Source organism: Canis aureus, chromosome X (genome assembly GCF_053574225.1).
Source record: "Canis aureus isolate CA01 chromosome X, VMU_Caureus_v.1.0, whole genome shotgun sequence".
Lineage (NCBI taxonomy): Eukaryota > Metazoa > Chordata > Mammalia > Carnivora > Canidae > Canis > Canis aureus.
The window spans coordinates 109,459,343-109,472,917 of NC_135649.1; the positions used below are offsets into that span (position 1 = coordinate 109,459,343).

The 13,575-nt window shown below is 41.3% G+C and overlaps 1 protein-coding gene across 4 annotated transcripts in view; it reads left to right on the forward strand.

Moving 5' to 3' along the window:
• The window catches only part of ADGRG2 (adhesion G protein-coupled receptor G2), a 130,126-nt gene extending 117,686 nt beyond the window's left edge, over positions 1-12,440 (forward strand). For all 4 annotated transcript variants that reach the window (XM_077887540.1, XM_077887541.1, XM_077887542.1 and 1 more), the window contains 5 exons: positions 2,532-2,631; positions 3,430-3,713; positions 6,069-6,170; positions 7,375-7,527; positions 10,695-12,440. In XM_077887540.1, the coding sequence (XP_077743666.1) occupies positions 2,532-2,631; positions 3,430-3,713; positions 6,069-6,170; positions 7,375-7,527; positions 10,695-10,879 (824 nt within the window). In that variant the 3' untranslated portion in view covers positions 10,880-12,440. The remainder of the gene's footprint in view (positions 1-2,531; positions 2,632-3,429; positions 3,714-6,068; positions 6,171-7,374; positions 7,528-10,694) is intronic.
• Positions 12,441-13,575: the final 1,135 nt, after the last annotated feature.

Genomic DNA, 13,575 nt, shown 5'->3' on the forward strand with positions numbered 1-13,575 from the left:
GCTTTGGCTGAGATAATCTAACCTCTGCTTGAACACTTCTATTATTAGGGAGCTCATTATCTTTGTTAAAAAAAAAAAAACAAAATTCAACGGACTAAATTTTAGTATATGTGCTGCTGAAGCGAGCACTCAACTGACTAAATTTTAAAGACCTTATTGGCTCTATTCAGTGATTCATGAATCAGCAACATCCAGTCTCACAGATAGAAAGGAGCTGTACAAAATGAGAGATGTTGGGCAGCCTGGATGGCTCAGCGGTTTAGTGCAGCCTTCAGCCCAGAGCCAGATCCTGGAGACCTGGGATCGAGTCCCACATTGGGCTCCCTGCATGGAGCCTGCTTCTCCCTCTGCCTGTGTCTCTGCCTCTCTCTCATGAATAAATAAATAAAAATATTTAATAAAAAAAAACAAAATGAGAGATGTTTATAGGTAGAAGGGAACAGGAATAAGCAAGTTACGCTAGGCAAAATAGTGGGTTCCTTATTGCAAGGTTATCCTCCTTTAGGGGACTCAACAGAGGAGTCTATCAGGCAGATTACCTAACTAGTGCTAATAATGTGATTCCTGATTGACTGGTTTAAGATTCCATTTCTGGGAGAGCTGAAATTGTAATTAAGTCAAGTCTCAGTTTCATGACCTGGGGCTTAGCATAAGTGACTCAATTTTAGGCCTGTTGTCTCGTTTTTAATACCTTACAAGGCAGCCAATAACCATGTTCTAAAGCCCTGCAGTTCTGATTTCCCATTAAGTTTACTTAGCTCTCTGGTGGCACTTACCCAGTGGTATTGTTTTTGCTCTCTAAGTTAAAAAAATAATAAGCTAACACCTCTCTGCCAGAGAGCCCTTTAGATAATCTACAAGTAATATATAACATTAAGATAAACACCCTTTTTCAGTGTATTTTCACATAAGTAACCCCATGAAAGACAAGCCAATGAGGTTAGCACAAGGCAGTTATTGCTAGCACCAGGGAAAGAAACCAGCTCAAAATGATGACATTGATTTACCCAATTCACTCAATTTGAGAAAAGCCCAGCCTGGCTTTCTGATTTCTCATGTGTATATTTCCCACTGAATTACAGCCGCCATCCTTCCCTATCCTCTTTTTCAGGCTAAATATTCCCTCAGATATTCCCTACACAATAGTACTGCAGACCCTTTACCACCCCTGTCACCCCACCTGTCATTATATCTTTGTCAAGAATAACAGAACAGGGATCCCTGGGTGGCACAGCAGTTTAGCGCCTGCCTTTGGCCCAGGGCGCGATCCTGGAGACCCGGGTTCGAATCCCACGTCAGGCTCCCGGTGCATGGAGCCTGCTTCTCCCTCTGCCTATGTCTCTGCCTCTCTCTCTCTCTCTCTCACTGTGTGCCTATCATAAATAAATAAAATTAAAAAGAAAAAAAAAAGAATAACAGAACACCTTTCCAGAAAGATGAGTCACTTCTTCCTAGAAAAAATAAATCATTGCTTCTGACATTGAGCATGGATTCTGTCTTTCTGGAATACCCAAGGTCACGTTCTTTGTCCTGGACAAGCTCCACAACCCTAATATTTTATTTTTAGGAAAGTATTTCACTTAGGAAGCCATCATATGTCAGTGTCTCTGTAAGGTACAAAGAAAAAAAGAATTAAACGAAATATTATTTTAGATTGTACCAGATACCCCAGCTATGAGGAGGAATTGTTTTTTATTTACCAGAGCCTTGAGATGGATGTGAGGCGGGTCTGCGTGCTCAGGGTGTGAGATGCCCACATGGAGTGGGGTGAGGGGTGATGGCATGGTGGGGGATGAGAGGGACTCCTTCCCAGCCAGACGCCATTTTGACCTGGGAAGAGCCTTGTCATTGTGCTTTTTAGTGGAAGTGCCAGTAGGCCCTTGAGAGAGCCAGTATAATGGCAGTCAACACCCCTAGATCAACCAGGTCTGCTCCTCAATCCATCAGTGGCTTCCAGCTAATCAGTTGAGGATTTGGGGTTCATAATGAAAGATTTGCTAGGAGTTGCTGATAATCTTAATATGTTGATTATTTGGTTTACATTTCGGGAGTCCTTCACTTTGCCTGCCACCTGAGCCTCAAAATTCCATTCCAGATGTGTATAAATTAAGGGTAACTCTAGCTGCTGTAGGTGACAAAAATCTCAGGAGACGATAATTTCTCATGCACAGTCCAGTTAGCAGGAGTGTAGAGGTCTGTGGTCTCAAGACTGGATTTCTAAAGTTGCCCTGAATTTGGGAGAAAAAAGAGCAGAGGATCTCATAGAAAGTTTTTATGGGACCAGCCTAAAGGTAGAGCAAATCAATTCTGTCCATATCCCATTGACCAAGACCTAGTTTTGTGCCCACACACACCTAGCTGCAAAGCAGGCTGGGAGAGGTCCAGCCATGTGCCAAGGAGAAAGAGAAACTGGGTTTGGTGAACAGCTCAGCAGTTTGCTCCCAGAAGAAAATAGAATGTAATCTCTAGTCTTTCTTCTCACCGACCTTGGTTATTAGAGCTCTGTGTGACTGATGTTTCCCATCTTCCAGGGGTACCCGCTGTGGTTGTGACCATCGTCCTGGCTATATCCCCGAATAACTATGGCCTTGGATCCTATGGGAAATTCCCCAATGGCTCACCTGACGACTTGTGAGTACAAAGCCCCTGAGGGAATGTTAAGTGAACTGGAAAACAGAATAATCCAACAAAGTGGAGTATGTAATCAGCATATCGACTCTGACTCTCATCCTAATAAAATCCAGTCACATTTACAGCAGTCTTCGCAATTATGTATGTAATGAGATAAGCTAGTTGGAAATGCCACGCTATTACTTTTCTTGTTAAAGATTTATCCATTTATTTATTAATGAAAGACAGAGAGAGAGAGAGAGAGAGAGGCAGAGACATAGGCAGAGGGAGAAGCAGGCTCCCTGTGGGGAGCCTGATGCAGGACTCGATCCCAGGACCCTGGTATCACGACTTGAGACAAAGGCAGATGCTCACACCGAGCCACCCAGGTGCTCCATCACACATCTACTTAAGTATTTAAAAAAGTAATTGGAGGTATTTTGAAAATATTTTTTAAGTGTCTGATAAACATGAAATGCCAGCTACATTATATTAGTAAAGACTCATAGATAGGATTTTAAGGGGATAAAATCCTGAATGTTTTGTTTTCTTTCTTTCCTTCTTTTTTTTAGTCCTGATTGTTTTCAAGGAATATTTTTAAAGTACTTCTAATCACCAAGTGTCCTAAAATAAACTCTTAGGTTTTTTTCTCCCCTTAGAACCTTAAGTGGGTATTGGAGAACAGCTGGTTTTATATTTTTTTATATCTCTTGTACTTTTAGGAAATGTTTCAGTAAAACGATATAGATTCATTGTATCATTTTGAACCATATTTCAGCACTGTAATATGTTCCCCATTGTTTTCCCCCCACATTCCAGTTGCTGGATCAACAGCAATGCTGTATTCTATATTACAGTTGTGGGATATTTCTGTGTGATCTTTTTGCTGAATGTCAGCATGTTCATTGTGGTCCTGGTTCAGCTCTGTCGAATTAAAAAGAAGAAACAACTGGGAGCCCAGCGGAAAACCAGTATTCAAGACCTCAGGAGCGTTGCCGGCCTTACATTTTTACTGGGCATTACTTGGGGTTTTGCCTTCTTTGCCTGGGGACCAGTTAACGTCACTTTCATGTATCTCTTTGCAATCTTTAACACATTGCAAGGTAAGCTCTACAGCACGATCCATGGACCAATGATCCCAGTGGAACTAAAAATGTCTGGAAGTTAGAGTATCTGCAAAGTGGCCTATTTTGTAGCTTCAGACTTACTTGTTGACAACCCAATTCACCTTTGAAAGCCTTGGAAGAAATGGGTGCTTTTTTCCTCCTTATCCATATTGTCTCCTCAGAGAGAACATATTGAAGGGGACCTGCCAGGAGCTCGTTATGGGAGTCAGTCTTCCTTCACTTGGTTCCCTGCCCCTCTTTTTGGTTGTAAATCTTACTGAGGTAGAACGTGCATACTGAAAAGTGAACCTAACCATAAACGTCCCTGTGATGTCTGGCCACGCCCACCTTCTAGGTCTGTTTGTTGACTTCACATTTACCATCATCTTCACATCAAACAGCCAAGTGGCCACAGCCTGGCCCAGCGGCTCACCCCGAGAAGTTACTGTGCTGGGAAAACCCGTGGGATGGGGGCGGGGCGGGGGCGGGCTCTGTGCAGCCTCTTCACTGTTTTCCATTTGTTCTCCAAGCCTAGCTGCAGTCATTTCCCAACCCATCAAGTTATGTTGTTTAGAAAAGCAAATTACTAAAGATCAGCGTTATAAAAGACTTGTCAGCTGCAATTAATTTGTATTGGAAGTACTTTGACATTAAATGCTAAGTGGGTGAACGATAATTCATGTCCCTTGGTTTCCTTTTATTTCAAATCCTTTGTTGGGATGCCTCCCTTTTTAATTCATTCTGCTTGTTTTCATCTTTTTCTTCCTGTTGCTTTCAACTCCCCTAGAGTCCTCCCATAGTTCTGTCAGGTGGTAGATCATTTTGCTGGTTTTCAAAGAAATCCTAACCTGAGACTGAATTTTAGCTCTCTGTTCTTATTTGGAGGAAGCCAGTCAATACGCTTGCTGTTCACATGCAGTTTGTTAAGTTTTTTTAAAAAGATTTTATTTATTTAGAGATTTATTGATTTATTATTTGAGAGTAGGTAGGGGTGCAGGGGATGAGAGAGAAGAGAAGTGGAGCCCGATGCAGGCTCCATCTCAACCCTGAGATCAAGGCCTGAGCTGAAATCAAGAGTCAATGCTTAACCAACTGAGCCATCCAGGCACCCTTGTTAATTTTAACTTACAATGTATCAGTTCCTGATGTGGTATATCCAGGTGTTAATACTACATAGCATTAAGTAGAAAAGTTTTATTTGCCATAATAGCATGCTAAAAGAGAAAAAAATAATATGCCTAAATCACAGTAATCACAAACACAAAAGCAAGGTACCTATCCTCATATATTTATTGTGGAAACCAAACCTGCCTCTCTGCCTTCATTTCCCCAGAATGTATTCTCATTAGAATATGAATAAATGAAAGGAATGCACTATTTCATCTATAAAAAGGAACTAATGCCTAATTCTCAGGGCTTTAGGGTTGAGTAAAGGAAAGATGGGTTTAGGTTCTGATTTGGGACTTAGGCCCATTTTGATCTCCTGCATACTTGTTGTTTCTCCCCGTATGCAACCAAGGGGTGCTACCCAAGGGTGGCAAATAAACAAAGGTGTATAGTAGTCAGGAGAGCAGTTTTTAGGACATTGTACTGTACTAGAAGCAAACCTAATATTTAAAAGGAAGATTTTAAAGTAGATCCATTGGGGTTTCAGGAGAGGGAGAATTCAGAAATTCATTCATTCAGCAAATAGTTATTGGCAAATGCCTTGAGGGGCCCTGTGCCGCGACCAGGAAGACTGTGGGTGGGAGGCAGAACCCAAGTGCCTCCTCAGGTCTGTGTGTTACTCTCTTCGTGGAGAATTTCCTCGAACAGATTAGAGGGAGGCTGGAAGGCAGGCAAGGACATCACTGCGGGGTACCAGGCTTGGGAGGAAGAGGGAAGGGCCCAGGCAAGGGACTCTGCCGTGGGCTGGAGAGGAGGAGCCAGGAATCTGAGACAGAAGAGGATGTGGCACTTGACAGAACATGAAAATGGATCATAAATATATGGAAGGGTGGGGAAGTAGGAGTCTAGATCTGAGCTGGCATCCTGAGTGGATGGCTTGTACTTCCAAAGATAGGGAGTGCCAAGGATGGGAAGTGAGAGGAGAGACAGTTTAATTTTGGAAATAGGGAGTTATCAATCCTTTTATAAGTGTTTTTTTTTTTTTAATCTTACAAAGAGAGTCCCTTCAGGGTGCCTTTCAATAGCCAACTTTCGTAGGACTTTAGTTTTTTTTTTTTTTTCAATTTGCAAAATTTACCTTTGCCTATAGCTGCCAAAGATTTTATCTTTTGTGCAAAGGAAGCTCATGACATTCAGGTCTTAGTTTGGAACTAACTATGTTACGGATTTTTCTTTCCTCTGTAGGTTTTTTCATATTCGTCTTTTACTGTGTAGCAAAAGAGAACGTCAGAAAGCAATGGAGACGGTATCTTTGTTGTGGAAAGTTACGGCTGGCTGAAAATTCTGGTAAAGAGTTACCTTTTTCTCCTCTTTAAATCTTGAGGGAAAGACACAAAGTTAAGATCTAAAGCAATCAATGCCAAAAGGCTGTCCCATCTGGAAATCAGTGAATGGATCCCAATTGTAAATGTTGGGGGGGGGGGGACACCTAGTGAAATAAAAAATAATTGCTCATATCTGGGAACTTTGTGAGCCAAGAGGATTAACGGGCTCATTGCTGTTTAAATGAAACAAGAATGAAATTTTAGAATTTCTTTCCTTTTGAGCTAAGGTTTTCCATTTGCCTGGAATAATTTTTCATATTTGCCTTCATGACCTCTTGAGACTTGTCTTGACCTGAGGGGTAGGGGTAGGGGTGAAAGAGATGCTGGGATTATGGAGAGCACGTGCTGTGATGAGCACCAGGTGTTGTGTGGACGTACTGAATCCCTATGGTGCACACCTGATACTCATAGTACACTGTTAACTAATTGTAATTAAAATAAAAACAATTTTAAAATTCTAGAATTCTTTAATAAAACATTAATTCTTATTTAAAAAAGTCTTGGCTCAACCTTTTTACCATAGGTCCTGATTGTCTGCTGCTATTTGTTACTGGGCCAGACTTTGTATATAAGCTTCAGCATACCTTTCGTTATTTTGAAGTTATTTTCAGGTGTGCCCTGCTGAGTTGTAGAGCAAATTGCTGATTTTCAAGAAAATAAGAAAAATGAAGTACTGTTTGAAAACATTAATTCCTCTTCCATGAATACCACCCCTGAATACAGCCTTTGCAGTATGGCAAAGATCTGGTTGCCTGAGATATTCACTCAGAAAATGGCAGTACCTATATTATAGTTCAGTCGTTTAAAGTCATTTAAGAACCACCAGTCACCACAACACAGTTGTCTTGTTCTTGTTAAGACAGCCCTTGGCTCTGGAGTACTGCCTAACTCAGTGGGTATTTATAGACACAATCAAACGAGCATGGCCTTTAATCCAAGAGAATATAGGTTACTTTTAACCCAGTGTTCCTTTAAAGGACAAAATATATGTAGTGTTAAATGAAAAGACATTTTCTCGCACCAATGTGTGAAATGTGTGACTTCTTTTGTAAGAAGTGGAAGTGGGATCTGGAAGCAGTTGCCAGAACGAGTTCCACTGTGATCTGTCTCTTGCATTGAGCTTCAACATTCCGCCCTGTTTTTCTGAAATGCTTATTCTGCTGTAGACTGGAGTAAAACTGCTACTAATGGTTTAAAGAAGCAGACTGTAAACCAAGGAGTGTCCAGCTCTTCGAATTCCTTACAGTCAAACAGTAATTCCACGCACTCCACCACGCTGCTGGTGAATAGCGATTGCTCAGGCCTTGCGAGCGGGAATGGTACGTATCTCTCAACATAGCACTTCTCAAGCTAGTGTTTATTGTACTAAAGTAGTTTTATCCTTTCATCGCATTTTTGCTAAGCAAAGGGGAAAAATTACATATGACTAGTGGATCAAAATGTGGCTCCCTTATAGAAGAGAAAGCTTATTAATCCAAATTTATTCATTTTAGAGCAAATAACAGAACTTTTTTTTTTTAAGATTTAGCTTTTTCACGATGGAACTTAATGATGACCTAAAAGTGTTCACGTTGCTAACCCTGATTTAAGTACTGCCCAAACACCTTAGTGCTGTCCTCCTGCTGTGCAAGCAGAACCTAAAATAGTTAAGACCATATTGATTTTTTAATACATCTACAATCATACATATTTTCAATACTTTTAAACCTTCCTATTTTTTGTTTGTCATGTTTGTTCATTCTTTTCCATAGCATGGCTGCCTTGTGGCAGTGCCCAGATCCCCATTATTATGTTAAATACTGCCAAGATGAATTGTGACCATTACTGGTGACCATGTATGTCACCAATAGGTGAACAGATTATTGCTGCAGCGCCTTCTTATGCTAATTCTGACATTTCCAGCTAAAACATCCATTACATTTTCTTTCTTTCATACAATTGGGCTGTCCATTACTCATAAAAGCTTATGTGTTTCATTGTTCTTTGGCTTCTTAATACATCTTTTGCATTTTCATAAAAGCTTACATTTCTGCTCCTCTACTTTCTCCTTCCCGGAGAATTTGCCTTTATTCGTCATTTTAGGATATTGGTTATTTTCATGATGAATTCAAATAAATTTGTGAGAAGGTTCATATACCTGTCAAATAGTTTTCCAACCTCCTAAAGATGGAAGGTCCTGCTGGTTTATACAGAATGTAAAAATACAATAGAATGCCTCCAAATCGAAGTTTCTCAACCTCGGCACAATTGACACTTGGAGCTAGGCTATTCTTTGTGGTGGGGTGGGGTAGCTGTCCTGTGCAGTTGGGGACATTTAGCAACATCCCTAGTTTCCACCAACTAGATACCAGTAGCATCTACCCACTCTGCCCCCAGTTGTAACAACCAAAACTTGTCTTTAGACATTGTGAAATGTCCCCTGAGGGCTAAAATCACCCATCTCCCCTTCATTGAGAACCATTGCTGTAGAAGATGAGAAACACCTACTATCTGGCTTTAGCTCCTTACCGTAGATGCCAGGATAAGAGCTCTGGGTTCTAGGACAAATGGCTCTATCGAGAATCACTCAATGTAAGGAAACAGAGTAGAGGTGGTAGCAATCAAGACTGGTTGAGAAGTTAACATGAGAAAGCAAGCTGATTTCACATCAGAGGTGTGAGGTAAGCCACTGTGAATCCTCAGAATCACAACATATCAGAAAGCCTGTTGGCTTAGACAGAAATGTTTGGAGCTCTTAAAGCCAGATTTTTCCATATTCTAGAAACAACTCAGAGATGAAGCCTCCCTTGCCTAGCCTGTGTTGCCATGCTTTGGGGAATCATATTTGACTGAGGCAACACTTTTCTTTTCTGAAGCAACATTTTGCACAGCTGTTTGACATGGCTGATTTGACATAGCTGATTTTGATGGCCGACAGTAAGGGTGGGGGTACATTTTCGGCCACCCAAATGGCCAAGTTTTAAATACATGCTCATCAGATAGACATCCCCAACTCCTCAGGCTGCACACTTAGGATCTGGGATGGATGAGGGATGGGCTAGGCAATTCCAATAAAGAAGCTGGAAGTTTAGTGGTTTATTATACCAGGTCAAATTGTCCCTGCACCAAAATGTCCTTAAACCAAAATGCCTAAATCAGGACAGCTGTCTCAGTCATATGTCCTATTTGGGCTGTGTTAACCATATCCATCACCTAGTTGGTGTGAACGCTACATATTTGGTTATGCCTTGGAGGCTTGGGTGCCAGCAGCCATCTCACTTGGCTCATGGGGCCACAAACTCACAGTCTGAAAGAAATGTCACATATTGACTCCATCAGTTCTGAGCTGCATAACTTTGTACGAAGCACTTGATTTCTGAAAACTTAGTTTCATCGTCTGTGAAATGGGGATAATAATAGCACTCAACAAGTAGTATAATAAATGAGATAGTACTTATAATGTTCTCAGTACTGTTAATCATTATTCCTTTGATTATAGCATCAACTGAAAAAATGGGCTTATTATTCAGCTTTCTTTTTTAAAGATTTGTTTTAAACAGAGAGGAAGTGTGCATAAGTGGGAGGGACAGAGAGAGGGAGAGAGAATCTCAAGCCAACTCTGCACTGAGTGTGGAGCCTGACACAGGGCCCCATCTCATGACTCTGAGATCATGGGTCGAGAACTAAGAGTCAAAACCGAGAGTTGGTCACTCAATCGATGACACCACCCAGGCACCCTGTTAGTCAGCATTCTAGATTGCCTTCCAGTTGTATGATGGCCAGGAGGATGGTGCCAAGTAGCCAGAGGGTCTCAGCAGCTGTGGCTCCATCCTACTGGCATACACACAGTTCAGGGCCTGTTTGTGGTGTGGAAGGCCTAGGTCCAAACTTTGATGTCTCTAGAATGCCCAGCTCCACCTGGCCTGGGCTCTGAGGTTGTAATTGGTGGTTTCCTTGTGGGTGTCATTCCTGTCCTGATTTAGTCAGAGGGGCCAATTTAGTCTACCGGAGACGTTTTTTTCTTGGCCATGACTGTTGTTGCTCTGGGTTTGTCTGGTACAAAGTCTTATTTTATAGGATTCTTAAGGAACCAAAAACCTGGTAAGGGAACATATTGGGGATCTCTGTTAAGCTTAATCTTTTGGGGGAGACCAGAATATTATATTGGGTTATACTACACATAAGCTGCTACTCGATAATACAATCAACTAGAGTTAGGAAGTGGGCCTTTTCAAATCAAATATATTGCTTTGCTTCATATTTTGATCATTTCATTAAAAAATTTGCCATAGAGAACTGGTTTCTGGTACATTCTCCAGTTTGTTTTGCTTACTTTGAGCAGCTTTAGGGAAGGAATGAAAAGTAAAACATGACAATATATCATAACTATATTAAAAAACATGTACTGCGTGAACCTACTTCAGAATAAAATGATGTTTAACTGTTGATTTATTTGATTGCTTTCTGTGGATACTCCATAACACCAAGTTTGTCTTTCCTTATACAGGGAATGCTTCTACCGAGAAGAATGGTGTTTCTTTCATTGTTCAGAATGGAGATGTGTGCCTTCATGATTTCACTGGAAAGCAGCACATGTTTAATGAGAAAGAAGATTCCTGCCATGGTAAAAGCCGTATCGCTCTCAGAAGGACTTCAAAGCGGGGAAGCTTACACTTTATTGAGCAAATGTGATTCCTTTTTTCTAAAAATCAAAGCATGATGCTTGACGGTGTGAAAATGTCCAATTTTACCTTTTACACAATGTGAGATGTTTGAAAATCAACTAATTTTATACTCAGCAACCTCTGGAGGAGCCTATGCTGATTGAGGGCAATGGTTATTAGAAGAGGAAACCAAGACATTATACATGGTTTTTAGACATTTGCCATTTGGTTTTTTTATCCTTCATTTAAAAAGTAGATTGGGTTTAAACAACACAGTAAGAATAAGTCTCATTTAAAAATCAAAGTAGTTCACTTCTAGCCGCATTTTAAAGAGGCTAAGTCATATTTGATTACGTCCTATAAGGTAACTGTTGACTTCAGCCTGTTGGTGAGTTTAGTTGTGCCTGCCTTTGTTGTAAATAAGCTAAATTTTAGTGACGCACATGTCAGATGCCTTCTACATTTTTTGTATTTATTTTCTACTGTGTAAATTGATTTCTTTGTGGAATCGTGGTTGTGTTATTGCGTCTAATGTGATAATTCAGAAAATCCTTGCTGGTTCAGTGAATTCTACAGCTCCTTTTGGAGATTATATGGGATGTGAAATATAGATGCTTCACTGAAATCAAGAAATAACGATGCCAGCCAGACTGGAGAAATGTAAGCAGACAGTGCCACAGTGAGCTCATATGGGGCCTTGAGCGAGTTGGAAAGAGGTGCCCTCCACTGGGCAGACAAGGCTCCTAGGGTTTATGGTTTGGCAGACAAAGTGGGGGCCATATTTTAGCTCCGTTCATCACTTGGGTACACCCTCATGCAGGGCACCATGTGTACAACCACGCACAGCATCCAATACCAATACCCCTCTCCTGACCTCATCCCTGATCACCAGATTATGAAATCTGCACCAAGATGATTAACTTAGTACCTTGGCCCCGGAGAGGGATAGAACTGTAATCTAGACCATCTGCCAAGAAAATTGTGAATGTGGACGAGATACATACACTGCCACTTCTCAGATCCCCAGAGCCTTTCAGAAAAGGGGAATAGAGTAGGATTCATTTTTAAAGGAGATGTATATGAGGTTAAAAAAAATCATATTGCTGTTCTTTAAAGGGCAACTGCATAGTACATTAGTTGCTATGACTGGTACATTCTGGCCCAGCCAGAGCTATAATTATTTTTTAAAAGGTGTCAAGTCTTGAAGAATGTGTAGTGACAAGGGGGAGCAGCTGCTGGGAACTATCCTGCAATGCTATTGTTGCCATATGTATCAAACCCTGACTGCTCCTAGTTGTAAAGGGTTTATCTTGCTTCCCACCTATTGCTGCCTGAGCAATGCCTCAAGTGTGTCCTGAATAGGAACCTTGCAAAACCCTGTAGTTAGGTCTTTCACGATGGTTCCCTTGCATATATTTCAAGTGAATGTTGTATCCCCGACTAACCACAGTAATAATATAATACACCTCTGTGAGTGCTGATTTGCCTTTGCAATATTTCTTCTGATTTATTTAATTTTCTTGTATTTATGTTAAAAATCAACAAAAATGTTCAAATCACCAAAATAAATTTGTAGTTCAGTCCTTTGAGTTTGAAAGTTTTCACTGAAAAGGCGCCTGTGATCTTTCCCTGGGGGCATGGCATGGGAGTGGCCTGATTAAGATGAATGTGATGGTGACATCTGACAGACAGCAGACACACAGTGACTGTGAGGCTAGAGCAAGGTGCCTCCTCAAGAGATCAGTTTCTGAGATCTCTTCCTCATTTTCCCCTTACACTCTTCCAAGATTCCCTCTTTATTAACACATGTTGCCATTGGCCTACACAGCCCCACATTTGCATTCCCCCCTCCATGTCTCTGTGTCCTCAGGAAAGGATTAGGACTTTCTGGGGGAGCTGATTATTATGGGGGAGGCCCAACTTGGGGAAGCTGGCCTTGATTTGTAAGAGGTCTCTGAGATGTTATGCTCAGCTGCCTCAGAGATCTTGAGGATTAAATTGATGAGGAAGGTGGTGAGATACTTGAGATTTGGGTATGAGATCTCAGAGACCAAGACTCCTGGAGATGATGTAGTCAAAGTGTACCCCAAAGGATGCACAGTGTCCAGTGTTGTTTAGATCCTGTCCATGCCCTCTCATTTTTCCTATTGTGTTTTGTGTCTGGGCTCCGGTACCTTTTTTTTTTTTTTTTTTTTTGAGGGCTGTGGTCCTTAAGCCAAATTCTCGTCTGTTTTTTTCACTTCTTGCAGATAAGGGGCAGGACAGAGAGAATGTTCCTGAGAAGCATCCTTCTTTGAGTTTAAAATTGGTCTCACAGGGGATCCATGGGTGGCTCAGCGGTTTAGCACCTGCTTTCAGCCCAGAGTGTGATCCTGGAGTCCCCATACCGAGTCCCGCATCAGGCTCCCTGCATGGAGCCTGCTTCTCTCTCTGCCTGTGTCTCTCATGAATAAATAAATGAACTCTTTAAAAAAACAATTGGTCTCACAATCTGAGACTCCACTGAAGGAGACAGAAATGCTAGTATGAGGAGGCAAGGAGCATCACAGCAGTGACCAGTATTTGACGAAGAATTTTCTCAGAACATTTGAGAAGTTTTTCCCAAAAACACACTGAAATCATTAATCCCACAGAGTAACTCTGAGCTTCAGTGAGCAGCATCAGGACTGTTCTCAGCAAAAATGGTGAAATGGCTTCATTTGGGATACTGGGTTGTATCTAATG